This window comes from Paroedura picta, chromosome 4 (genome assembly GCF_049243985.1).
Source record: "Paroedura picta isolate Pp20150507F chromosome 4, Ppicta_v3.0, whole genome shotgun sequence".
NCBI lineage: Eukaryota > Metazoa > Chordata > Lepidosauria > Squamata > Gekkonidae > Paroedura > Paroedura picta.
This window is the reverse complement of record NC_135372.1, coordinates 54,138,603-54,166,508: the sequence shown is the minus strand read 5'-3', so window position 1 is coordinate 54,166,508 and position 27,906 is coordinate 54,138,603. Positions and strand designations below refer to the sequence as shown.

Sequence of the window (27,906 nt, the reverse complement as noted above, 5' to 3'; positions counted from 1 at the left end):
GGCCAGAGGTGGAAAGAAATGACACTAGGTGAGTTTACCCTCTGTGTGAGCTCATTATGAGATGAGCCCAGATTTCAGAACAAATTTTTGTTCAGCTTGTCATTGGCTTGAAGTTTTCAGACTGGAGCACTTCCAATTCATTTGAAGCCACCTGCGCTGAGGTTAGCTTAAGATCTGAGTTTTGGTGTTCATTCCTGATTTCCAGTTAACTGTGCTACTATGTCAGTAGGCATATTATAAAGCAATCAAACTTCCATGGTATAAACTTTTAGATGGCCTTAACTGCAGTACCCTTTCCAATGCATAAATTCATGAAGACCGCTCACCTTCTCCAGCAGTTGTCTGAGCTGCCTGCTTTTGGCATCTCTGGAGCAGAGATTTTGTTCAGGGGCAACCACCGTGCAAATACACCGTCCATCGGGATCTTGGGCTGAACTATAGACTTGCCACCCTTCTTTGGGGCTGATCTGAGTCTGAAACAAAACAATGAGGCACAATTATAAAGGAAAATTGGATTCAACTAATAAGTGACTTATCCACCAAGTGGAAGTTCTGTGACTTGTCTTCAGTCATGGGACCAAAGTGGTTCATCTCTCGATTGAAGGCAGGACTCGCTGCCAGCCTTTCCCTCCTTCATTTATGTTCTTTGCAAAGAAGGACAATGATGGTGTGAGGAGAGAGGGAGGAAAAGAAGACCAAAGATAGACTTTGCATGGAAAAAGAAATTAAAAGTGGTACTCATCCTAATGCATTGGTTACTGCATGTCCCTTTTTGTTGATTGTACTGACTCACTATATGTAAACCACCTTGAGTTCCTGTGAGAAAGGTAGATTATAAACAATGCAAGTAAAGACATTATTGGTTACAGTGTTGGCATTACAGGTGGACCGTAATCAAAAACGCTGGATGAACTCTTTTCATATATTCAAGTACTCTAGGACAGAAGTAGGCCAATTGCATTCTGCACCTTGTGGTGCTTTTTAAATCAGAGCAGCTGTGTGGTGCAGTCATTAGTCCAGCCCACATCCCCGTTCAGCTGGCTAACTGAGGCCAGTCATATCTCAGCTGAAATGCCTGTATAGGGTTGGTATATGGGGGAGACCCATGCATGCTTTTTTGAGTTGTTTGGAGGAGGAGGCAGGATACAGATAATTAGGTTTGGTACTTTCAGTCAGCTGCCATACGTCTCAAGTAGGAGATTGTTATTATTCCCCTGTTGCAGAAGGGGAAAACTGAGGCTGAGAGAGAGTAGCTTGCCTGACCACTAAGTCTGAGGGCAGAAGCGAAGTCTGAAGCAATCCTCTGATGGATAATACAGAATTTTACAGTGCAATCCTGTGCAGAGTTAATCTCCCATGTAAATGCACAAAAATCATTGGATAGATTTATAATTATAATTCTGTTATAATTCTGCACAGGATCACATTGTTAGGGCTAAAATGGATGAGAAATCAGGAATGTTGTGATCAGAGGTCCTGGTGCTCCCCCCCCACCCCCCTGATATGTATAGGGAGCCTGACGTGGATCAGGACCATGGTGCAAGGAGTTGTGCAGTGTGGGGGGACTTCTCTTTTTTCTAATACAGAAAGAGCACAGGGAATGGTTATTTGATTCACTGAAGGGACATGCAGGTGCTGATCTAGGTATCCCAAACGGGGAAAAAACTCAACTCCCTGGGGCCATGTCAGAGGAGGAGGAACAGCCTAAGCTCCTTCCCTGTTGCACTGCAGCCAACAGGCCCTTGTTCACCTGATATTGGCGGGTGGGGAATACTGGGAACTCCTTATCAGAACATACAGCATCTCATTTGTTTACTCACTGGGTACCGATCCAAACCCAATAAGTTCTTATGGTAGACCCATTATGCACGGCGGCAGCTACGCTGGGCTACTGCCATGCCATTGCGGCGGGGTTCAAAGCCCCACCATCCCCCGTGTACGCATGGGGGTGGAGCTCTCCTGGTGCACGCCGGATGCCCCGGTGCAATGGCCCCACACATGCAGCGGCAGGGGCAGCGCCAACGGGGGGAGGATAGGGAGCATGGGCCTCTCACTGCATGATGGTGGGGAGCAGCATGCTGCTCTCCCACCTTGGTGGGGGCAGGCGAACACCCCTGTCAGCTCCATGGAGCCGCAGAGCCGGCAGGGCTGAGAGGCGTCCCTACAGGGACGCCGTAGGTCAGAGGAGGATTATGCACAGGGCTAGCCCTACCTAGTCCTCACCTACACCCTCAGGAGACCCAGGAACGTGGAAGACTTCATGTTTCCTTAACGGAGGTCTTCTGATGTTTATCCCAAGGTTTAAAAGAAAAATAAATACTTAAAAAATGCCTCTGGCTCCTATAAGCTTTATAGAATCTCTGAAACTCAAGATAGTGGGATTAGTGGGCAGCACGGAGGCTAGGGGTAGGAGTCTGTAATGCATTGAACTCCATTGATTCATATTGATTCTTCCCTTCTCTTCCCCCATTCAGACCATGGATTCTGTGTTCCCCTTGGCAGAACCCATTTTCCCCTGAACTAATTGCCCTTGTGATATATTAAAGGTAAAGGTATCTCCTGTGCAAGCACCGAGTCATGTCTGATCCTTGGGGTGATGCCCTCTAGCGTTTTCAATACGGGGTGGTTTGCCAGTGCCTTACCGTTTACCCCCCAGCAAACTGGGTACTCATTTTACCGACCTCGGAAGGATGGAACGCTGAGTCAACCTTGAGCTGGCTGCTGGGATTCAACTCCCAGCCTCATGGGCAGAGCTTTCAGACTGCGTGACTACTGCATTACCACTCTGCGCCACAAGAGGCCCTGTGATATATTATCACTCTGTTAATTTCTCACCTATCGAAGATTCATTCCCCGCAGATGATCAGTGTGTTTCCCCACTTTCCCCGCTCCGTGCCTTTGCGTTTGTGCCCCCTGGCCCCCGCGCCCCCCCGCAGCGCTCCCTCCCCGCCACTGCAGCCCGGTACTGAGGGCTCTACGGCCCGGTACTGGTTCACGGCCCGGGGGTTGGGGAAGACTGGTCTAGATCACATTTACTTAGATTAAAGGGACAGAGAAAAAAACAAAAACAAAACAAATGCAGGGTTTCAGTGGGGAGATCACGTCTGTACAATCCATATTACAACTTCCAAAATTACTCACTGGGATGAAAAACAGGATAGGGAAATCGAAAAGTGCTTTTAAACCAATGTATCACGTAGAGGGTCCCCGTAAAATGTTGACGCACACTCCTGTATATACCGTTGACCATGGCTAGCCAAGGAGAGGGACTGGGCTTTGAGTACTCGGTTGTGAAACTTTTGTAGAGAATTAAAATGTCTAAAATAACTTTTTCTCCAGCTCAAAACCCAGCAAATTGTAGAATGATTAGACAAGTAACATTTGGGCTTTCTGATCTTATTAAAAAGTCAGACACGGCTGTGATTTCTGTTGTCTTCCTTCTCCTTTGTCACGCAAGGATCTGTCAAGGGTTCTCTGCATGCTGAAGCTGGCATACTTCCAGAGTGTTGAACTGGATACAAAGATACCTCTTCATTTGCATTCCATTTCTCATCTGGGTCCCAAATGAAGTATCTAAAGAATGCCTATGGAAATGCACATGGCTGCTCCACAATGGTGCTGCGTGATGGGAACGTTTTGGATAGGAAGGCAGTTCATTTAGGTGTTTCTGCTGTTTGCATGTGAATGCCTATAAACATTTAGGCACTCCAGGGCAAGGCCTAAAGCCTCTCATATTAGCAATTGTGCTCAGTACTCAGCAGAGTGTCCCACATGATTTGGGGAGCAGGAACCTCACAGTTTCATTTATTTCTCTTTATTGATAACTTGCCCTTTTCCACTGAGATTTAAGGCAGATTCTGTGGCGTAAAACACTGTAATTGACTAATATGGGATAGCCAATAAACAACAGAAAATGTCTAGGTTTACAAAAATTAGAAACAACTCACAAATACGGAATTGCAAAAGTAGAAAGCAATGCAGAAAGAACAAGATAAGATATATAATGGGCAGTGAGGGAGACAGTTCTGCATCTTTTATCAGGGGGAATCACAACATTATCCTCCAGCCCTAGAATAAGGTGACCAGATTTTAACATTGGTAAAGCGGGACACCATTGACCAGGGGGGGGGGGGTGTTCTTGATTTAAAATTTGGTCTATATGGAGCAACAAATATTTTCATAGAACACGTCTGTTGCAACATAAGTACAATTTGCCAGGTGCCCCCAGATGTCCCTCCAAAAGTGGGACAATCTGGTCACCTTACCCTAGAACCTTTGTAAAAATGTCTTCCTGGACAATTATTTTTAAGTGTCTTTGTGGAATAGGAAGTGTGGAAGCCTGCTAGCCTTCTCAAGCAAGTCACTCCACAAGGAGAAGTCCACAACAGAGAAAGTGTGATGCATGGGGATCAGGTGATCTTATGCATTTGCAGGATGGCACTTTCAGAAGGCCTGCAGGGACTGAAGGATATTCTTGTTGCACATATGTTATCTTCCCACCAGCTGTTGATTGAGACTTGTGGGAACCTCACTCTCCTAAGATCTGTTTTCTTCTAATTAGGAGAGAAATCCTCTTGATACTGTTGGCAGAGTCTTAACATACAAAGAGGAGGAACACACTAAACCACTCAAAAAAAATGAAATAGTTTCCTTTAGAAGAGAAATCATTTTTTTTTGGGGGGGGGGGGTAGAGAGTTCTAATTAACTACCTAACTGCTGTCCTGCATTCATTCTGTCTGTTTGGAGGCAAGAAGGGAGGAAATATGTTCAAAGGAGCAGGAAGTCTCCAACCAATCAGGACACTGGAGGACAGTATTTGAAACATTCCAGGAAGTTCCTAATCTAACTATGCTAAAAACACATTTTCGATGCCCCCAGTAGGATATTCATATCTTTTGAATCATGCACACTACAGATCTTGCATATTCCGACAGATACAATGGAGTTAATGAGTGGATACATGGGAAGCGATTTGCATAGGTAAGTCCACCCCTGAACACATGGAGTCAGGCCCTGACTGTCAGGGACTTGGTTCGTCAGTGTCAGTCAGTTATTGTGGCTGGCAGCTGCTTTCTTAGGCAGAGATCTTCTTTCGCCTCCTCTGCAGCCTCATCCATTTGAACAGGGAATGCTGGGAACTGAAACGGAGACCCTCTACCATTGAACAACAGTCCCGAGGCTCCCAGACATGACAGAGGATAAGGAAGAGAGCAGAAATTGCAGCTCTCACGCCAAGTGCCCAAGAGATGCAGATTAGTCCCTCTTCCACACACACTAACAAACCCCAGAGGGCGGTGCATGCAGCTCGTGCCAATCTTGCCATTAGCTGTGATGAACAGCGATGCACAACTTTGCTATTTAATAAACCACTGCAGAACAAACCAGAGCACAAAAAGCACGCACCAGCTTTGGAGTTACACGGACAAAGGTGTTCAGTTACTTGATATTATATATTTTTTAAAGATTCAGATTGGCTGTTAGTCAGGCAGAGCTGAGCATTCTTTAAAAGAAAGAAAATGGCAGAGGTGTAAAGGTGCATGGACAAGCCTACGATTATTGGATTGCAGTCAGCCTGACTGGGCTGCAGGGATCATCTTCCACAATTGCCTCTAGAAACAAGATAGCAAAGACTCTGGACAAGACCTGTGCAGAAAGGAAATATGAAGAAATACAGACGGCTAGGCATTTCTCCACCTCCAGCTCGATTCAAACCTCACGGGAGCTGTATGGAGTGGAAAAGAGATATTGCACAACAGACTTATCATTAGCACAGCTGGAGATAGATTTGAGAAGCAAGTTACATGAAGCAAACTTCCTTTTAAGATTCAGATTTATGACCTAGGCTGAAAGCACACATGGAAGAGACTGAAACAGCAGAACAAATCGAACCACTTCAGTGAGCTGGCAGAAGAATCCAATTTTTGTAATACTGCTCTGTACAAAAACTTGTGGGCAAGTAAAAAATAGCGCACCTGGCAAAGAACTAGGCTAGAACCTTGCTTCTGATAGATTTGTTTTCCACTTGCAGGGCAGTTTCCACAAGGGAGCATTCACAGGTGGTATCCCCACCAGCATTTTACAATCCCAATACTTCATTTAGCCGAATGGGCCAGTTCTGCTCAAGATCTGGAAAGGGACATAGACTGTTCTATGAAGAACATAAGAAGTCAAATTGAATCAGGCCAATTTGCCTGTTCAACCCAACACTCTGTGTCACACAGTGACAAAAATCCAGGTACCATTAGGAATTCCACCAACAAAGCCGGAACTCCAGAAGCCCTCCCACTATTGTCCCCACAAGAATACAGAGCACCCCTTGTGTTCCGTCTATACCGTGTGGCTTAGCCCCTGATGGACCTCTGCTCCATATGTTTCTCCAACCCCCTCTTGAAGCTGTCTCTGCTTGGAGCCACCACCTCTTCCTGCAGCAGTGAATTCCATGTGTTAATTACTCTGTAGATAAAGAAATCTGCCCTAAGCTTATACTTCACTAATTTAATGAGTTTTTGTATTGTGAGATTGAAGGATAATGTGATAGAGATTTACAAAATTATGCATGGGATAGAATATTCTATCCCATGCATAATTCACATTATCCTTCAATCATCATTTCTCCAAGCTATAGAGTCATAACCTCTTTAACCTTTCTTCATATGGAAGGCGTTCCACCCTTTTAATCATTTTAGTTGCCCTTTTCTGCACTTTTCCAATACTATAATGTCTTTTTTGAGGTACGCTGATCAGAACTGTACACTAAATGAGTCCACACCATAGATTGATACTGGGGCATTATGATATTGTCTGATTTGTTTTCAACCCCTTTCCAAATAATCCTCAGTACACTCTGAGTCAACATCTTCACTGAGTTATCAACCATGACTCCAAGATCTCTCTTTGTCAATTGCCCCAGTTCAGATCCCATTAGTATATATATATAGTTAGGATTTTTTGCTCCAGTATGCTTTAGTTGTGTACTTGGCCATGTTGAACCTCATTGGCCACATTGACTCCTACTTGCCCAGCCTTGACAGATCCCTCTGAAGCACCTCACAGTCCTTCTTGATTCTTACTGCCCTTAATGTCCACTTAGTGTCATCAGCAAACCTAGCCACTTCACTGCTTTCTCACACCTCCAAATCATTAAAGAACAAGTGAAAATCCACCAAACCTAGTACTGAACCCTGTGGTACTCCACTGCTTACCACCTTCCACTGTGAAAACTGCCCATTTTTATACACTCTCTGTTTCCTGTTAAGTAGGTGTGTGCATTCAAATCTACTCAAGCCAAAAAGGTATACTTCAGCTTCTCAAATGTATTTGGGTTTTCTCAGGAACCCCCCCCCCAAAAAAAAAAATATCCTGAGAAAAATCCAGGAAATATCTGGCAATTTCAAGTAGATCTGAAAACAAGCAATGAGGCAGGAGCAGATTGTTCCCTCCTCTCAACTGTTTTCAGGAAGCTTTATGCAGTCTCTTTAAATCAGCCCAAGGATCAGCCAGGGTGGCAAGGAAATGAGAGCTCCCTACCACTTTGGCTGTGGCTGGCTTCTTTTGCAGCCCTGTTTAAACTGGGCTGCATGAGAAACTCACCCAAGATCAGCTAGGTCATTTGAGAGCTACCTGCCATTGCAGCTATAAACAACCTTCTCCTGTCAATTGGTTAAAACTGAGCAGCAGGAGAAGTCAGCCCATCCAAGAGCATTCTCCCTGTGGGGAGCCAATAGTTCCCTGCAGGTAAAGCTCTGCACTGCGTTCTCCTTCAGTTCGGTTTAAACCAGATTGCAGGAGAAGCCAAGCCAGCTCCTCGATCAGGTTGGTATTTTTTAATTGGCATTTTCCAGTTCAGGTCTGTAGCCCCCCCCCCCCCCATTTGAGTGTTTCTGAAAAATCATGGCCCCAAATACCAAATTGGTGTTTGGATCCAAAATTTCAGGGGAATCCCATTTATCTCCCTGGTTCCAAAAGACCCAACCTGAAAAATACCGTTAAAAAAACAAAACGTTGCACACCCTGACTGTTCATCAACCAGTTTTTAATCCATAAGGAGTCTTGTCCTCTTATCCTATAACTGCTTAGTACACTAAGGAGCCTCTGATGAGGAACTATCAAAGGCTTTCTCAAAGTCTAGGTAAACAATGTCTACTGAGTTACCCTTGTCCATACTAATTCAATCTTTAATAATGGATTCCACCTACTTAATCGGTACCGACATTAGACTGACCAGCATGTAATTTCCTGTATCTTGTGTAGAACCTTTGTAAAACATGGGGATTACATTATGTATCTTTCAGTCTTCAGGAATGGAGGCAGATTGTAGTAATAAATTGTATATTTTTGTCAGGAGATCCACATTTGAGTCCTTTCAGAACTCTTGAATGCATGCTACCTGAATGCATACTACTGTCAGTTTTTAATTTGTTCATCAGTCATAGGACCTCCTCGGTTATCAGCTCAATCCAACTGCAGTCTTTCAACAACTCTTCTGAATTCAACAATTCTGGTATAGGCAAGCACAGCAAAGACAAAGGCAAAAAAAAAAAAAAGCATTCAGCTTCTCTGCCATTTCCCTATCATCCTTTAGGTGCCGCATGCAAAGTTGCAAGCTGGGATGCCAATTCTAGAGGGACACTGGATGAGGGAAAGGACAGGCCTTCTTCATGGGAAACAGTATCAAATCAAAGCAGCTGCTTTGGAGATAATAGGGTGGTGGGGAAACAACCCCTCTATCCTTCTGATAAATAGCGCAAAATAGCAAGGATCCTCTGCCAGGAATATTCAGCACACCAGGGTTGTTAGTTCTGGGTTGGGAAGTACCTGGAGTCTGGGGGTAGAGCTGGAAGTGAACAGTTGGGATGGGGAATATAATGCTATGGAATCCACCCTCCCAAGCAGCCATTTTCTCCAGGGGAACATTTATATGGAGATGAGCTGTAAAACCAGGGGATCCCCAGGTCCCGCCTGGGGACTGTGATACCTATAACACACCTAGGACTTAGCTAGTGCAGAGGAAACATTCTCAACCAGCTTTAGCTTCTCAACAATTGTAGGGACTTTGCACGCTAATTTTCCCGTGTCCTGCTTCTCCTAAGGATGGGGGGGGGGGGTGAGACCCACACTGCTGTTCAAAAATCACAGCCATGCATGAAAAATAATGAGGCTTATTGCTTTTAAGGCACTGCCAGCCGAAGGTGTTGCAGAAGATAGAGGCATCTGACACCGCTCTATTGATGGAAAGTATTGTGCAGGGCTGTGAATGCGTATGTAGTATGGGGATTCTATAGAACTTTTGGATTTAGACAAATAATAATGCAGAGCGTGCCTCGACTCTATCCTTTATTCCCTTTGCACTATCATCCTCACAGCTCCACGTGAGGTCCCGAAGGGACACAGACGGGAGGGGTGCCTTGATCCAAAGGAGAGATCCAAGCTAGCAGTGCTGGGGTGTGATCTTTCCAGCCTGATGCTAGCCACATGTGACTTATGTTGCCAGCAGGGGAGAGCGCATCCTTCGCTGTCTGTTCAATAAGAAAGTTTGCCCATTCCTCTTCCTACCGCCCTGCTTGTTAAGGTAACACGAGCGTACGAGTGAATTGGTTATTTGAGTATGAGTGTAGGAAACCAGCAGAAAGGAAGGTTGGCTTAACTCTTCATGCACCCATTCATTGCCCCTTTGCAAATGTCTACCCCCTTTACCCTGGCTGTTCAATGTTTAAGAAGATGATCTTCTAGTTTTGAAACCCACAAAGAAAAAAACAACAATTAAAAACAGCTTGAGAGGTCATTTGCAGGAGATGACTGACAGTCAGGAAACAAGTGAAGTACCCCTCTCACATGCACCAGTTCTTTCTGGGTTGCATTTGAGTTGGCATGAGTTAAGGGGAAATTCTTCAGTACAACATATCTCTGTACATTCTGTGTCTTGGAGTGCAGAGTCATACTGTTTTCTCCCCCCTCCCCCCGTCTCAATCAGGGAAGGTGACCCAGTGAGTGGTGGACCAGTTTTGACCTATCCTTCAGCTGCATTCCTTATAGGATCATTGGGATTTATATCACTAGCAGTCCTGGCACACAGAGAATGTCATCTGGGTAGGACTGCCTCTTAGAAGAAGAGCTGTCTTTTTGTAGCCTGCTTTTCACTACCCAAAGGAGTCTCAAAGCAGCTTACAATTGCCCACCCTTCCTCTTCTCACATCAGACACTCTGGGATGTAGGTGAGGCTGAGAGAGCTCTGAGAGAACTATGACTGGCCCAAGGTTACCCAGCTGGCTGCATGTGGAGGGGGGGGGTAGGGAATCAAGTCCAGTTATCCAGATTAGAGGCTGCCGCTCTTAACCACTACACCAAGCTGGCTCTTGGAATCCAGATTTGTGCTGCAAGGTGCAGGCAAGCCTTTTTGGTGTAAAATAGCAATGTTACAGACAGGAGCAGGATGGCCGAATCTCCTGATGCAATGAATAGGAAGCAAACGTGGATGGGAAAACATAAACACATAACAGTTGGAAAATGAGTTGGATGTAATTTCAGATAGATGGATTATGTCTTTTCAAGAAATGAGCAAAATTATTTTCCCCTATGAACAATTCTATAAGAGAGCGATGTGAACAGCAAGCTAACATATATAAATGTACAATAAAATCCACTCCTCCAGGGCCACAAATGCATAAATTAAACAGGGACTGTTATAGCTATATCAAAAACATTGTTTGAAATGGTAAAGAAGTAAAAACTCCCCCGAGCAAGCAGATAACTTAAAAAAAAAATAGACATACTGTAAACTGTCTTGCTAAAACAGTACCATTGAGAAAATGACGTATCCTGAATACGAGTCCTTGACCTTATTTTGCTGACTGGGAACTGATTGGAAGCAGGAAGCTTTAGGACCTTAATGGGTCTTAATGTACAACCATTAGAATGAAATCCTTCTCTTTTTTAGACGCCTGCTTCTGAGCAACCTACACATGGGGATCACAATCTGGCTCACGCTCTGGCTGATACCTGATTAGCTGTAGCGACCGATCAGAGTCATATCCTCTCAAACCAGTTTCTGAGCTTCTGCTTTAGCAGCAAAGTACAGCTTTTAAACAGAGAGGAAAAGAAGGGCAAGGAAGGTAATTTAGCACAGCTAGCAGGGGGAAATTCTTCTCTTCCCCATGCACATCACAGGCCCTTGGGAACGACAAGAGGATCAAAAACAGCTACAAAAATATGCAGGAAAACGAAAGCAACAGTGAAGACAAAGCCAGTTTTACTAAAGCTTGGTTAAACAAGCATGAACTTTATGGGGGCAGGGCGGGAGGGATGAATAAACCTGAAAGAACATCACTGATTGATGTTCCATTGAGCAAGCCGCTGACTACCTCCCAAAAAACCCCAACACTACTGTTTGTTTCTATATTATTTCTTCAGTATCTTTTGATAGAAAAGGAATAGAACAGCACCAAGAACATCCAAGAAAAAAGATAAGAAAATTAAGAAACATAATTTGATCATTTCTGCCTTATGTGATAACTACAATGCAATAAAGAGGGGAGAGAGAGAGAGAGAGAGAGAGAGAGAGACCTCAACACCATCACAGTTATAATACTGTACAGAAAGAGATCACGGGGGGGGGGGGGGGATGAATAACTACAGGGAAATTACATGAAGTTGTAAAAGATTGAAGATCAAATTTTAGGAATCCCCCCTCCAGCTGCCTTCCACTCTGTGTCAATTTGACCCTCCCCTTAGTTAAATTTTTGAGTATTTTAATAGTAAAGTCCAAGAATCTGAAGTCTATAACTGGCAAAGAAATCATCAGCACTCACAGTGTTGCAATTCCACCCCCCAATTTCTCCCCCCATTTTATCCCTCATGCTCCCACTTTCTCAGCTTGCAACCATCCAACAGTGAGACACCCAATCAGCTGGGCATTGGAGGGTAGATGGAGGAGGCTTGAAGCAGAAAGTGTATCACATGCTTTCTGCTTCAAAACCTCTTGCTTGTTGCCTCCCACTTACTGATGGGAGCAGGGATGGGCAGGAAAACCTATCCAAAAACCATAAAAGGCAGCTGAAGAAGAAAGTACAGATGGATTTTCTGCTTCAGCTGTCCCATCTGATGACCAGCTGATTGTTGGCTATATATGGGCTGGTCTGTCTCCTCTTCCTCCTTATTATTGTTGCCCTCTTCTTTCCCCCTAATCCTCCTGATATTCCTTTCCTCATGGTCCTCTTCTTTCTTGTGCTTTCTCCCTTCATGTTTTGTTTTTTAAAAATCTCACTCAGAATGCCAACTATGACCTTGCTAGATCTTGGCTGGTGTGTGTGCGTGTGAGTGAAGTTTGTAAGGGTTTAAAATAGTCATTTAAAGAAAGTTTGCTGATTTTTCTGCAACCTATGGAGTTTTTCCAGGTTTGCAGAAAAAATCTCCATTCTCTGTACCTGGCCCCTTTACGTGGATTTTTAGATCTGTACCTTAGTGACATGTTTAGAACAGGATATATTCAAAAATTGATATATTGATGTTTATTTCATTATATATAGTGGTATAATTATATAACAACCTGAACACTCTTATCATTTATTACAACATTGATGTTTACTAATTCCCTAGACTCTCAAAATGAGATTGTCCTATGGCTTTGCAAACAATGTTATATTTTTCTAAAAATAACTCTTTGCAGCAAAAGCTTAATAGATAACACGAGTCTTCCTCAAGAGGTGGTGGGTTCTCCTCCTTTGAAGGTTTTAAAGCAGAGGCTAGGTAGTCATCTGGCAGAAATGCTGATTTTATGAACTCAGGCAGATTGCGAGTGGGTGGGCAGGAAAGGATGTGTCAGTGTTTGTGTCTTGTGGCCCTTCTTTGCATACCCAGGGAATTGCTGATTGCCACTGTGGGATGGTAGGTGAATTCCCTCCAGGCCAGGCTGGATTCTGGAGATTTTTGGTAGGGGATCACTTGGGCATGAAATAGGGGCCACTGTGGGTGGTCACGTAGTTGTGAGTTCCTGCATTGTACAGAGGGTTGGACTAGATGACCCTGAAGATCCCTTCCAACTCTGTGATTCTATGAGCAACAGAAGTCTTCCCTCTCAGTTATTTTAGAAAGGTAATGATTAGCTGTATTGCTCATAACAATCACATTAGTACTGATCATATTTGCTGGGGCAAGAAGAGCTTCCTTTTCCCAATAACAAAATATTACAGAAAGAATGCCGGAAACTGTCTGTATTCTCAACAGCCCTGCAGCTTGGAACTCCCAAAAGAAGCAGTAACAAAGTATACTTATTGGCTAGAAAGGCTTAGAGAATGAGGCTGACTGAATTTGCCTTAGGCTTGCTGGGAAAGACGGTTCAGTGCTGAATTATACCAAGTCTATAATGTTTTCCCCTCGTCTTTATTATTGCTAAAGTGGAAGGAATCTGATAAAAACAAAACAACGAGATCACAAGCTGAAAATACCAATTTAAACTGGTTTTGAACAGCTGGTGGCATTGTTCAATGGAACCAGTCCAGCCCATCAAAGATATTAAGACTTGTAATGGAAAGGAAATGTGGGTGAGCAAAATAAATGTCTGATCGCTTTCCACAGAAAATTGATTCTTTGCCACACCCAGCATACGAATGGGGGTCTGTACAATGAGTTACCCACCACATGTATGGCAGGTGGTCTCTTGTATGCACTGCCCCAGGCAGGTAGTAAATACTCTAGTTTTTCAGGATTGTAAGCTAAAAGTAAGTCAGTGGTTCTCAAACTTTGGCAAGTGGGATCCACTTCTAACGAGCCGCAAGGGAGTGGCGGGCTATAAATCTAATAATAATAATAATAATAATAATAATAATAATAATAATAATAATTGTTGTATTAGGGTTGCCAGGTCACTCCTGGCCACAGGTGAAGGGGCCTTATTCCATGGGCATTTTTGCCCCTTATAAAAAAGCAAACCCAAATTTGCCACTGGGCAACCCAGAGCTCTTCATCCAGCCCATCCTTTTAATTCCTCCTCCCTCCTGGCCTCATAACCTGCCAGTGACAAAGTTACAACTTACTTGTGGGTCCCCAACCCCAGACTGGGAGCCACTGAAATAAGGGATTTGATTCATAGCATCACCAGTAGATGATGGAGCAGGATTTTCCCCTTTCCTCCTACCCCCATGCCCAACTATAGTCTATATTCCGTTGCTATCAGTCATGAGTTGAATTGGACATTAGGCCCTGGGATTTGCAAGCTGTGCAAATTCCAGACTTGGAGCCTTCTTGAGTGTTTTGCACATATTTCAGAATTCCTCCTCCTCTTCCTTTGTCCTTCTCTACCAGGATCCTATCCTATCCTTTCTATACAACAAAGATCAATGAGCTTAGAAGGGTATAATTTTGTTGGTTTGGAGCAATTCTTAGGATCTCTAAGTCCTGGGACTGAAATGAAATTGACCAAAACTTTCTTAGCCACTGAAAACTTTGGTCAATTTCATCTTCAATACACTGACAAGTAAGTATTTTCCCTATATATTTGTTGGCGTTCCAGCCGCAGTACTTGAAATGAAATTGCCCAAGGATTTCTAACCCATGGAGGTCTACACCTCTACACAGTTGCCCCTAGGAAACACCCCCAATTGGATTGTAAAGGAAGCTGTTTCCCCTTTGGTCAGAAAAACGGTTTATGAGAGAGGATATAGCAAGAATGCAGAGTCACAAATTATTCCTGATCTGGACATTTCATCTGCCTTTCCTGTTAATGAACACTGACTCAGGAAGCTGTATGGCACAGAGAAAAACTCCTCCCATCCAGAGTCCCTTACCATGAAATGAAAATGATCTGTGTACCGAATCATAGCGGCAAACAGCAGATGGAGAGAGATGGTAGCAGTGGCGGAGGGAAAAGCAATGGAGAATCTATACAAACATGTACATTCACGGGAAATGTTTTTGCATTGTCAAGTACATATGTGAACTGTTCAAATACAAATCAACAGCACACTGAGTATTCATCATGACAACCTCAAACCCACTTGTGAACCAAATTGTCAGAGGATTAAAAATCTCTGATTGGGTGATCATGGTTTATGTATGGCCAATAATAGATAAATGAGATACAGGATTAGGACTATTTATCTTGAACCTTAGCAATAGGGCAGGCAATACATCTGAGCAACTGCCATGATTATGAGCCTTTGTTCCAAATCTTGCGTTTATTCTTTATTTGATATAGGGCCATCTGCTTCCCTGGGGCTTTACAAGGGAACAAAATAATAAAGAAGCATTCCTGCCCTGAGGAGCCCACAATATAAATCAGGACAGTTAGGGAGACAACAAAGGGAAAGGAAAGGAAGGCAGAGACCAGGGAATGAATGTGCAAAACTCTTCCCAAGGCTAACAGATTTCAAATATCTTTCTGAGACATGCCTGACTAGAAGAAGTCATAGCATCTTGCTTGTTGCAGTTCTAAAAGTAATCACCACAAGTTGTTTTTAAAAGAACTTCCCCTCTTCATCTGATGTGTATTTAGCACAAAATAATTCCTTAGGAGCCACAGAGGTATATTGTGATTGGCTGCCCAGGCTTAAATGATTGATGATATTAGGCTATATTTAGGCCCCACTGCTTCCTGCCTCCTGCTTTAAAAAAAAATCATCTCCAGCATGTTGATGATTTTAGAAAAGCTTCTGTTCATAGGGAAAATGCACAGCCAAAAAGAGGCACAGTCAGTTAAAATGAAGTGTGGTGTTTGTGTGTGTTTGTGTGTGTGCGTCCGTGTGCGTGTGCAGAAAAGCTGCTGAGTTGACTCGTACAAGTGCAGGCTTACTGCTAGCAGGTCTGATTAAGAGGAAAAAACAAGAAAGCTGAAGAAAAGATCTTTTCCCCTCTGTAAACAGGAAAAGATGTCTGCCATAAATAAATACATTTGGGTTGGAATAATAGCTGTAGGAAGCTGAGAAGAAAATAGAGTTATATAACAGTCTCATAAACAAGAAAACAGACACATCCTTACTCAAAGGAGCTTGCAGTCCAAGAAATTGGCAGCTGGGGAGACAACAGGGGGAGTGAAGTATGGATGGGAAGGAATGCAGTTGCATGAATTCAATTCCAGTTGGGAATGAGGGTCACAAGGTCATGCCAAAGAGTTCGGAGACAGGGTATAGGGGTATCACAGGATGGTAAAGATGATGATGCTCTCAGTGATCTTGGTGCTCTGCAGAGACTTAGTCCCATCATGCAAATATTGAACAATGCACATTCAATGCACTTGAGAAGGAGATTTTCCTGTTTCGCACAGGAAAATCCAGCTGCAGAAGCACATTAAAAGTGCATTATCCATAATGGGTCAGAGTCACACTCCAGGATTTCACAGTGGCAATGTAGTTGGGAGCTGGAGAGGGGGAGGAGCCAACAAAGAGAAAGAAGGAAATGAGAAGGAACAAGAGATACACAACTTCAGAGAGAGGGGTGAGTTGGGAGAAATGAGGGTAACATGGGATGGGTAGGAGGAAGTGTGGCTTCACATCGCTACTTGTAGATGCGGTTGATGAGATCCGCAAGTTTGGTATTTGAAGAGTGGTAATACAGACAAAACATACTGTTGCCATTGGATTACAAGGGAAATGTTTCAAGCTGCAGTGCCTGTTGCTGAGCTTCCCAAGAGGCATAATTTGTCATGACATATTCTTGCACAAACCCTGTTAAGTACTCCCATTTGTTTCAATGAGACTGGCACTAGAAGAAGAAGAGGAGTTGCCACTTTTCTCTACCCGAAGGTGTCTCAAAGCAGCATACAGTCACCTTCCCTTTCCTCTCCCCACAACAGACACCCTGTGAGGTGGGTGAGGCTGAGAGAGCCCTGATATCACTGCTCCATCAGAATAGATTTATCATGCTTTGGCGAGCCCAAGGTCACCCAGCTGGCTGCATGTGGAGGAGGAACAGGGAATCAAACCCGGCTCACCAGATTAAAATTCCGCACTCCTAACCGCTTCACCAAGCTGGCATTAAAGAATTTGTATTTAATGGCCAGGTTACTTGATGGGTCATCAAAATCTCATCCGCTTCAGATGAGCAGCAAATGTAGTGTCTACATACCTTTATACATTTCTCCAACTAAACAGGTAGAATATTAAAGAAAATTTAGTTTTCTACATTCACGAGGAAGTAAGTGCAGCAAAAGTGTCCTAAAGAGGCATGCCCCTCTCTCTTGGCATGCTCCTCTCTCATCCTGCTTTAGGATGCTTTGGGCTGCTCCTGCATTGAGCAGGGGGTTGGACTAGATGGCCTGTATGGCCCCTTCCAACTCTATGATTCTATGAAAACATGCTTCAGTCCCTTTATTTCACTTTCTGTCTACTGCATTTTTATTTTGCTCTTCTTCGTGAGAGCCCAGAGTGGCCTACCTGGTTCTCCCTTCCCCCATTTCATCCTCAACCCAGGACAGTGAGGTAGGTTAGGTGGAGAGGGGATGACTGGCCCAAGGTCCCTGAGTAAGCTTCTGTAGCAGAGTGAGGATTTCAACCCAGATCTTGCAGATGTTATCCTGACACTTGCACTCTTTCAGTTTACCTTCTGTTGAGATTCGATGAAAGAGCAGTCACCTTGGGTAAACCACCGTTCCTTGTGTAAGCTACTGTTCTCTGAATCTTTCCTTTACAGTGTGTGGGAGGGTCATAACATTGGCCTAGCATGCCTGATTGGTGTATGAATTGCTACAATATTATAGGTACAAGGCTTTGAAATGTAATGAGTGTGTACAAAGTATGTGTATAGTCTATGCCATGAGTGAGGGTTTCAGGCAATGTAAACTTACTGGTTTATAAAATGTGCATTGTCTGGAGAGATTCTGCACAGTAAATATTCTACAAATTGCAATCTATAAGCAAAATATTTCTTCTTGTGTGCTCGTATTTAGTATAGTACACGGAGTATAATAGTTCTGCAAATTTATCACATAGGACATTGAAACAAGAACCCGTATCACAAGATTGTCTTAAGAACATGAAGAAGGGCAAGACCATGCAAAATAGGAAGAGGGCTAAAACTTTGCCTCATACTGGAGAATGGCAGTCTGTTTCCATATCCAAAAGTCACTCAAACTGTTCTTCCGCAGGACACCCCACCTTCCTGCTACACATTTTGCTCTCTCTCTCTCTCTTCCATCTGTAGGGGAGTCTTTTCTGGGCTAGGAGCTAGGGGGCAAGTTTCCTAGCACAGTCCAAAGACCTGATCCTGGCTGAAGATTAAATAGCACAAAGTTCTGGGGAACAGTCACATTTTGTTTGAAAACACAAGGGGTGGGAAGAAACCACCTTTTCTATATATTCATTGTGGCAGCGGGTATTCTTTGCCCACAGTATGAACCCAAAGCAGTTTGCATTCTTCTTTCCTACTCCATTCTCTCGTCACAACAACCCTGTGAGGTAGGCGGGAAATCCGTGACGGAAAGTCTGTGACTGGCCCAAGATCACCCTGCAAGCATTCATGGCAGACTGGGGATTTGAACCTAGGACACCCAGAATCTTATCTGACACTTCCAATATCTACACCAGGTTGACTGGTATTTGCATTCCAAACCACCCTTGGTTCTTTCACCTCAAGTGAGCCTGAAGACTCCAGTAAAATATTGGAAAAGGAAGGGGGAAGAGGGAGAAGCTGTATGCTCCTATATAAAATCCTTCCAGAGACTCGGCTTTGCTGAATTATCAAGAACTGTGCTGCTTCACCCTAGAAGAAAAGCTGCAACTTCAACTGTATGATGAAGTGAAACTGTGGATATACAGCTCAAATAAATCCATATCTTTCCTCAACCTCAGTTGAAACAAAGCTTGAGGGGCATTCCGCTGTATTGGTTGAAAACACTCAGGATTTGCCCCCTCCCCCACTTAAATCAATGGGCTCTATTGGAAGGTTCTTGAAAATAGCAAAACAAATGGTTCCAAATGAACAGCACTAAAAGCTAACTACTGTCATTATCTGCTTCCCTCAACAGGCTACCAGCAAATTAAACATTGATCAGTAAATTAATCACATGTTTAGTTTTTCAGCGAAACTGAGCCCTCTAAAGCTGTTCTGTCCTGTCCTGATGTTTGATGGCAATCTTGATGGATGAAACTCAGGTAGAGAGGAAAGATTCCTGTCTAATATTTTGTCACGAGCCCCACCTGAAACTTTCATTAGTTCCCGTTCATCATCAAACGGTAGGGCAGAAGACCCAGAAATCTTCCGCTCCATGGAGCGATTAAGACCACAGAGTGAGATAAGAGCAATTTTGAATGAGTTCCTGTTTCGAAGTACAAAATTTACGGATACATACCTTGTCCAGACAGCAGATTCTCACAGTGGAAGATTAAATCCATAAAGAAAAGTACCAGGCGATCTATTGCCGGTATATCATCGGCATCCCTCCTTAATCAGTTTGCCTACAAGTTTTCTGTTTGCTTGTTTTCAGCCACACTATAAAACTTCTACTTTGAAATCTTAGGCTGTATTTTAAAATGGCCAAAAGAAGAAACACCCCCCCACCTGTCCTTTTATATATGACGGTTTTTATAGAGGAGCGGAAAGAAAAACATTCCCAGTGCTCTGATCCCTTTTGCTCTGTGTGACTAGAACATGCAAATTAACAACAACAACACAGCCTAGGAAAGGGAACCAGAAACCCTCAACTCTGTCAAGACTTGCATGCAGTTTTGACTCTTGGATAAAAAGTACTCTGTGAACCCACTTAGCAAATCTTCTCCTGTAGCCAGCCTGCGAAGATTCTTGCCAAAGATTCCTTCAGAGCCCAAAGGTGGGATACTTCAGCAGATTTTAAAAGATGGCAACTTAAAAGTTATCCCCTTGAGTGGTCTCTTTTAAAAGCCCACACACACAAACACACATAGACGAGCATTGCCCCCCTCCAAAGGCTTTCAAGAGATCCAAGTTACTTACTAGAGTATTAGAAGTGGACAGCCTGGTGGTATTGAGTCCGACCAGTGACGGGAGGGTTTGGGACATCCAGTTGGAGATCATCGCCATGGTACTCAGAACAGCACCAAGCTTGAGCAGAGGAGGACTCATTGCTGTGGAGGCTAATGAGTGTTCATAGTGACTGATTATCATCCTAGAGCAGGCAGGCAGGCAGGGAGAGGCGTGCCTGCAGCTCACCACATCCTCAGCATGAAAGGGGATCAGCCTCCCCAGATCTAATCATCCACTAAAACACACACTCCCAGCAGCCTCACCCCCCCTCCCCTTAGCACAGCTTCTGATTTCCTCTGCTTCCCACTCCACGCTACAGCAGACTGGCCACAGACAGGCACACTGTGTGCCTAGAACTATTACAGCATTCCTGCCAAGGGAAGGGAAAGGAGTGGAAGAGTCTAAGGGATTTCTTCAGAGCTAGAGACGGTGCCTAATGAAACAGACGGCACCAACAGGGATAAGCCCTACCCAGGGAATCTCCTGTACAAAGAGCGGGTATGTGTAAGGGAAACTGGGATTCATGCACAGTATTTAGACTGAACACAGAACTATCGAAAAGTTTACGAGGGAGTTTGCCATCACAGGAGGAGTGCCATTCCCCAAAACTGCCTCCGTGTGATCTGAAGCTAGGCAATCATTTAAGGCAAACAGATCTTTGCTCGCCAGGAAATTAAGAAGAGTAGGATTCTCTAACTTAAGAACAGAGTACCCGAACAGCTTACAGTCGCCTTTCCCTTCCTCTCTCCAGAACAGACACCTTGGAAGTGGGGCTGAGAGAGCTCTGATAATAACTGTGACTGGCTACATGTGGAGCAAGAGTCAGGAATCAAACTCAGTTCTCCAGAGCAGAGGCTTTCCCACTATACCACACTGGCTCTCACACTGGGAAATAAACTGTATGTATTTCCACGGGCTTCCCTCCATGCAAACATTTTACATTTTATTTGTTCAGAATTGTACCACACCCTTTGATCTGGGGGAAAAGGCAGTGTGGATCTAAATGTAATAAAAAACAAATAAATAGTAAAAATCTATTTAGTTGTTTTTTTATTACATTTAGATCCACGCTGCCTTTTCCCCCAGTGAGGACCCAAAGAGCCTTCTGCCATCCTCTTTAACTTCATTTTATCCTCACAGCAACCCTGTGAGGTGTAGGCTGGGGCAATATAGAGAGTGACTGGCTCAAGGTCAACCTGCAGGCTCCAGGGCAGAAAGGGGACTTGACTCAGGGTCACTTGGATCCTATTCTGGTGCTCTAACCACTACATACCAAAAGGACGATATAGCAGTTTAGCCATTACAGCGGGGTTGACTAAGGCACAGAATATGACAAAACAAACAAACAAACAAAAGGTGAAAGCCATCAACAGAAAAGAAATCATCAACAGAACCACCAGCAGAACTGGTGCCTTTCTGCACCAGAAATCATCAACAGAAAAGAAATCATCAGCAGAACTGTCAACAGAAAAGCAGCAGTGTATGACTCGAAAACTAATGGACATGTGAACAGGGATCAATGGAGAGGTGCCAGATGGCTCCCTAGAAGTTTCTCTCTTTGCTTTTCTCCTAAAATATCTGTGGTGATGCAGCAAGGTTTAATACTAAGCCTACATGCAACCTGATTCTGTTCATGGTCAATCTAGAATTGCACAGTGGTATGTGATTGTTATTTCTGTGCATAGTATATGCACCGCTGTAGCACACCTGTGCATTTCCTGTTTTCATGTACACATGTCTGGCTACTGAAAGTTTCCTTCCTTGATGTTGAGAGCCAGTTTGGTGTAGTAGTTAGAGTGCGGACTAATCTGGTTTGATTCCCTGCTCCTTCTCCACGTGCAGCCAGCTGGGTGATCTTGGGCTCACCACAGCACTGATAAAGCTGTTCTGACCGAGCAGTGATATCAGGGCTCTCTCAGCCTCACCCACCTCACAGGGTGTCTGTTGTGGGGAGAGGAAAGGGAAGGCGACTGTAAGCCACTTTGAGCCTCCTTCGGTTAGATAAAAGCGGCATATAAGAACCAACTCCTCCTCTCCTCCTCCTCCTCCTCCCCCTCCTCCCCCTCCTCCTCCTCTTCTTCTTCTTCTTCTTCTTCCCCTGCCTCAGTCTCATCTCCTGAACTCGTGAATTGGCGTTAGGATATGCAGTCTTTGCAGTCCTGGCTGCAAACAAGTGTGGTAGTCATGAAATGTCTCTGCTTGGTCAGGGTTCTGGGACCTGGATGAGCCCTGTAACTTTTCTCATTGTCAGTCAGCTTTATGTGAACTAGAGAAATACAACGTTTGCATGACTTTAATTTTGGGACTTCACCTTCCTGATCCAACTGGAGAGCCAGCTTGATGCAACAGTTAAGGGTGTTGGCCTCTAATCTGGAGAACTGCGTCTGATCCCCATTCCTCCTTCACATGCAGCCATCTGGGTGACCTTGGGCAGTTATAGTTCTCTCAGAGCTCTCACAGCTTCACCTACCTCACTGGGTGTCTGCTGTGGGAAGAGCAAGCGTAAGCGATTGTTAGCTGCTTTGAGACTCCTCCGAGTAGTAAAACGCAGGGCACAAAAAAAAAAAAAAAAAAAAAAAACAGCTCTTCATAACTACATGTTTTCATGTCTGGTTGTATTTAGAAAAAGAATCCAATATTGCCTGTATCAATAATTGTATATGGATAATCCACAATGAAGAAGAATGAACAAACTGGGAAGATCCTTTTCAGTAATGTGTCTCCACACATGTAGCACAGGATTGCCAACCTCCAGGATTGTCCCAGAATTACAACTGATGGCTAGTTCCCCTGCAGCTTCTGAGGATGGAGAGAATGGAGTTGCATCCCTGCTAAGCTCCCCTCCAACTCCATTCTCCCCCAGTGCCGCCTCCAAATCGCCAGGAATTTCCCAAGCTGGAGGTGGCACCCCAGGTTCCTCCCAAGCACCTTGCCTCACTGCCATCCAACAGGAGCAGCTGCCAGAGAGTTTTGGGATAGCTGTACTAGGGGCGTTTCAATTCCTTCTGGGTCATGGAGGGAAGGGATGATGTGCATTTGGATGGGGGGCAGTAACATTTCCCATTAGAGTGTGGGAAAATATGGCTGCACATATGCAAACTAAGACAAACAACAGATGGCAAGACTTTAAAAACTACAGTGTTTCTTTATTATCCTTGGCTGCTTGACTGACTGGTTTGCTCACTATTAAACAGCTTTGAATGGTTCACATTAATGACTGGTTTGTATGTGTGTGTAAAATGGTGCTGATTGTGCTGTACTGTTTTAAAAACAGAGATCCCATTCTTAGCCTCACTGACTCTGCTTGAGAGTGTAGACTCACTTGGGGATGCTTGAGCTCTCCAACAACTTCTACAGAAAGAAAAAGTGAGAAGAATCAAACTGCTCAGCCAGTTCCTGTGCCTCAAGCTTGCAGGGGTTTTGTTGTTATTGTTACTCCTTGTCCTCTCCTGACCCTGCCAGAACCTTCATCTCTCTTCTATACTCACTTGGTCTGGTGGTGACAGAAAGTGCCATTAGGTCACAGATGATTTATGGTGACACCCCCCCCCCCAATAGTGGCTCTCCAGAAGTCCATGGGTGACAATTACCATGAGTAATTGCTGGCAGGGGCTCGTGGTCATTGTAGTGCATAGACATCTGGAAAGCCACTGTTTGGCCAACCCTTCCATAGGGTTTTCTAGGTAAGAGATGTTCAGAGGTGTTTTGCTATGGCCTGCCTCCACCTCATGCTCCTGGTATGTTTTGCAGGTCTTCCATCCAAATATTAGCTACGGCTGACCCTGCTTAGCTACTGAGATCTGATGAGATCAGGCTAGCCCGATCTCCACTTTTTCCACTTACACCTTCCACTTACACCTTTACACATTTTCCACTTACACCTTTACAGCCTGTCATCTCTGAAAATTACAGCAGTTCAAAATGAAGGCATGGGATTGTATTTTGAATGTGTTCTTCCTACATGTAGAAAACAGTAGGTGATGGGTTAGATTTCTTCTCCCAGCTTAGCTAATTTTCTAAATGCAGGGACCTTTGGACATTATGGGAGTGTTTGAATTTGAGACTGAAGGTGCAGCTGAGTGGGTGCATTGCCTGTGAGCACCATTAGTAAAAATGTGCTTTGAAGACAGCTCCAACTGCCTATCCAAGACCTTTTATGAGATAATCTGAAGCTTTGAAGCTTTTATCAGATGGCAGTTCTCTTCTAGGTGGCAAATATAAGTAAGAGCCAGTGTGGTGTAATGGTTTGACTAGGATCTGGAAGATCCAGTTTCGAATCCTCACTCATGCCGTGGAAGCTCTGTAGGTGGGCCAATCTTTGGTCCAAACACACTCTCTCTGCCTAATTTACTTCACAAAGTTGTTGTGAGGGTAAAATGGGGGAGAGGAAAACAATATAAGCTTCTTTGAATCTCTGCTAAGGTGAAAGGCAGGATATAAATGAATTAAATCAATCAATCAAGAGAGAGAAAAATAAGATGTGACTATCATCATATCAAAGGATTATTGTTGGTTTCTGAGACATAGTCCCTATGTATTCTTAATTGGAGGTGGTTTTATTTTAATCACAGTGAGATGGGTTTCCTCGGGTTCTTGTATGGGGTTCAAGAACTTTCTTGATATTTGTGAGGTGAATTCTGGTCAAAAGTTGGTAAAAAGTGGCAAAATATTATCTTTAGTCCTGATCCAACAACAATTACAGGATGCATCTGGTGAGATCAACATAACAGGCATTGCAGTTTGAGTGAGGTGTGTGCGTCTGACTTACATCCAAAACTCCATTGGTGACATAAGGAAAGCTGTTTATCATGAAAGAAAGCAGCCTCTCCTTGCACAACTCTCTTGTTGGCTCAGTACATTTGATTTCAAGAGGGATGATGTTGGAATTTCAAGAGGGATGAATGTTGGAATGTTGGAATTGGAGTCAACATCATACAATATAATTGTACGTGTGTACTTCTGATGTGTTGAGCATTCCAAAGCCTCCAGCCAGAGACATGACTAGAGGTTTTGATATGTTCAAGATGTAACCCACCTCATCTTCACAGGCAAATCTTTGCCAACAAAGGTGTGGGGAATATGCTCATGCTACCATGTTACAGCCAATCATGACAGCCACATGATCACCTGTAATATGGGGCCCCTACTGCATTTAAACTCTCCCCTCCTTGGCTAGCTGGCAGGGAGCATTTAAAGGGATTGGGCTCCCACATGTCATGATCAGCTGTTACGCAACTCATACTCTATCAATACTCCCCCCCTACCTTTGCAGACTGGATGAGGAATATTGAAATGGAGCATGGGCAACCTACAGCCCATTGTAATTTTTTGTGCATCAGGCTTTATATAATCTGATATAACTGACATCAGATTAATATGTTAATGAATGATCTCTCTGACTTGATCAAAGATCTAACTTGGAAAAGCCTTGCTTGATAGGAACTTCAGATTGAATAGAAATTTGTTTCACATAAACAAGGGAATAATGAACTCAAATATGCATTTGAGTTAACTAAGCAGGACTCACTTCTGTCTTTGTACCAGAAGAAATGACTTGTATGAAAACAACATTTTATTGCCCAATGCAAACTGCTTTAGTGAGGCTTCTGACCTTTGGTTATATAACTGTTGTTTTCATGGAACTTCTCTAACAGCATACACTAAACGCTCTCAATATTCCATCAAATTCATTCTCGGAACAGAATAGGAACATGAATGTTTTAGTGATAGAAAAAGGTGCACCAAGTTGATACTTTCTGGCCATGTTCTTTTCTTTGAACCGCATTTGTGAGCAGCCTAACTAAATGCCATCAACTTTTAAGGTCCCTTAACTCGCAATACAACTAACATGAGCTGTGTGAGTCACTGGAGTTCCATCAATGGAGCTTTTAGCACTTTTCTTTAAAAATCAGGTACTGGGGAAGGGAGCCTGAAATGAAGCATTATGGCTTCTCCTATGTCACTTTCTATGCCATTTGCCATGACAAGCAAACATAGCAGCGGTTAGCCAGGGCCAATTCTGGTTAAGTAAATGACATGGAGGAAGGCTTACCCCCCCCCCCACACACACACCTTCATACCATGGTCCAGATTGGAACTAGCCCCACTAGAAGAAAAATACTAGCAGTTCCATTCACTTTCCATCTCATGTATCTAGACTTTGATTTCCCCCAGAAATCAGACGGACTTAAATCACGGATGTTCTGATTAAAGGTACTTCCACACACACTAAATAATGCACTTTCAATCCACTTTGTGACTGGATTTTACTTTGTGAAATGGTACAATCCACTTGCAAATGGTCACTGAAGTGGAGTGAAACTGCATTATTTAGGTTGTGTGAAAGCGAGTTAAAACAGATCATTTCAGTAGCTTGACATCTTGGAGTCTGTCTGTTTCTGTGATAGTGCAACTCATTTGTGTCTGTTCGGAGCCTACATCCTTGGGTGAAGAACATTCCAATGTTGACTTTGCAGCCCATAAAACCAACTGATTTGGCAGATGCAGTGGGACAGAAATATTCTTAATGCACTTGAGTGCCATGATGATCTTTACAGCTATCTGAATTTGCCAGTGCTTTTACCTCCAAACTTTCCCCACCTATCCACTGCCATCTTTCAGACTCTTTGTAATATGCTTTTGGAATGGCTATAGAGTTTAAGACATGTGTGAAATTGGGAAACTAGGATGCCCAGCTGAGCGTCAATTCCTATTCCTGGCACTTGTTGCTTGGTAGACCTTGTCCATTTCCCACTGTAGGGAGATGTTTGAGTTTCTATCACAAAGACAGCCTTGCACAACTCTCTCCCTTGGAAGATGCAAGAGATGGAGTTTGATGAAGTACTGAGGACAGGAAATGCCCCCAGTTATGGTTTCTGACCCCTTGTTTTTCTTCATGTTCATATAAGCCTCAGTAATACTCTGACAGTTTGCCAGCAACCCCTAAGTTGTTTTCAGCACTGGTCAAGATTAATCTACTGGTTGCTTGTATTGCAATGGTTTGTATATGTTCTCAATTGTGTAAAAAAAAGTCAGATAATGCTATGTTGCTACAGTTTATACATAATTGATAACCCACTGGAAAATGCTGAAGGGCAGGAACAGTTGTGTCAATGTGGAACATTTCTTCTGTGGCAAAACTGGAAGAGGCATCATCATGTCAAGGGCAATGCTCTAGGATTTTCCCCAAACTTTGTAGGTAAGTCATAAAGTTTTGGGTGTATCCTAGAATGTTGGTTTGATGTGATGATGTCACTTATGGTTTTGTGTTGGAAGTGAGATTGTGTGTTGGAGCCATGCTAGCCTGTGAAGTTTCAGTGGGGAACAGGAACTGATGCCAGGAGGTCTTCTGATACAATGGGAGACCTGCCCCCCACCCATCTTATCCCCATCTGCTGCTGGGATCTCCCATCCACAACTCTGTTGGCCATATTCCTTTGTGCTTATAGCTGTTTGATCTAGGATATGGTAACAGAAAAGGCAGGACAACTGTCCAGATTGTAAAGAATTTGGGCATGCATGTTGCCACAAAACTTTGCCATACAACCATTTTTTGCCCTAAAAGGGGGGGAGGGATCTACAGAACTGGTTGTCTCTGCATTAGTAATGGGCTTTCCACTTATCTCACACTTTTCCTTTTCAAATGCCACCACTGGATGTATAGAGATTTTCTGTTAGCAACTATGGCTTCACCAATGGGTCCTTATTGTCTTCTGCTTTCTGCCTGCCCCCATTGAACAGTCCAGACCTCACTAACATGTCAGTGGTTTGGAGGACAAAAAGAGGAGGGAGCTTGGCAGGGAGCTGTACAGTCACAAAAATGTCACCAGTGATTAGGTTCCAAGCATATTGAAAATGGTCAATAAATGAGCATACAGCTCCCTGCCTAGAGTCACAGAGCATTACTTAAAAATGCAAAGGTTTTATTAGCCATTGAAAGCCTTGGTGAATGTCGTCCTAGAGAACCTGGGGCTCCAGGACTAG

The 27,906-nt window shown here is 43.8% G+C and overlaps 1 protein-coding gene across 2 annotated transcripts in view; it reads right to left on the bottom strand.

The window, feature by feature from the left end:
- The window catches only part of OLFM3 (olfactomedin 3), a 198,541-nt gene that overhangs the window by 35,726 nt on the left and 134,909 nt on the right, over positions 1-27,906 (bottom strand). The window contains exons 1-2 of one of the 2 annotated variants that reach the window (XM_077332853.1): positions 19,894-20,162; positions 327-473 (exon numbers count right to left, since the gene is read on the bottom strand). In XM_077332853.1, the coding sequence (XP_077188968.1) occupies positions 327-473; positions 19,894-20,064 (318 nt within the window). In that variant the 5' untranslated portion in view covers positions 20,065-20,162. Of the gene's footprint in view, positions 1-326; positions 474-19,893; positions 20,163-27,906 lie in introns of those variants that run through there. The other variant, XM_077332854.1, reaches the window with a different exon arrangement.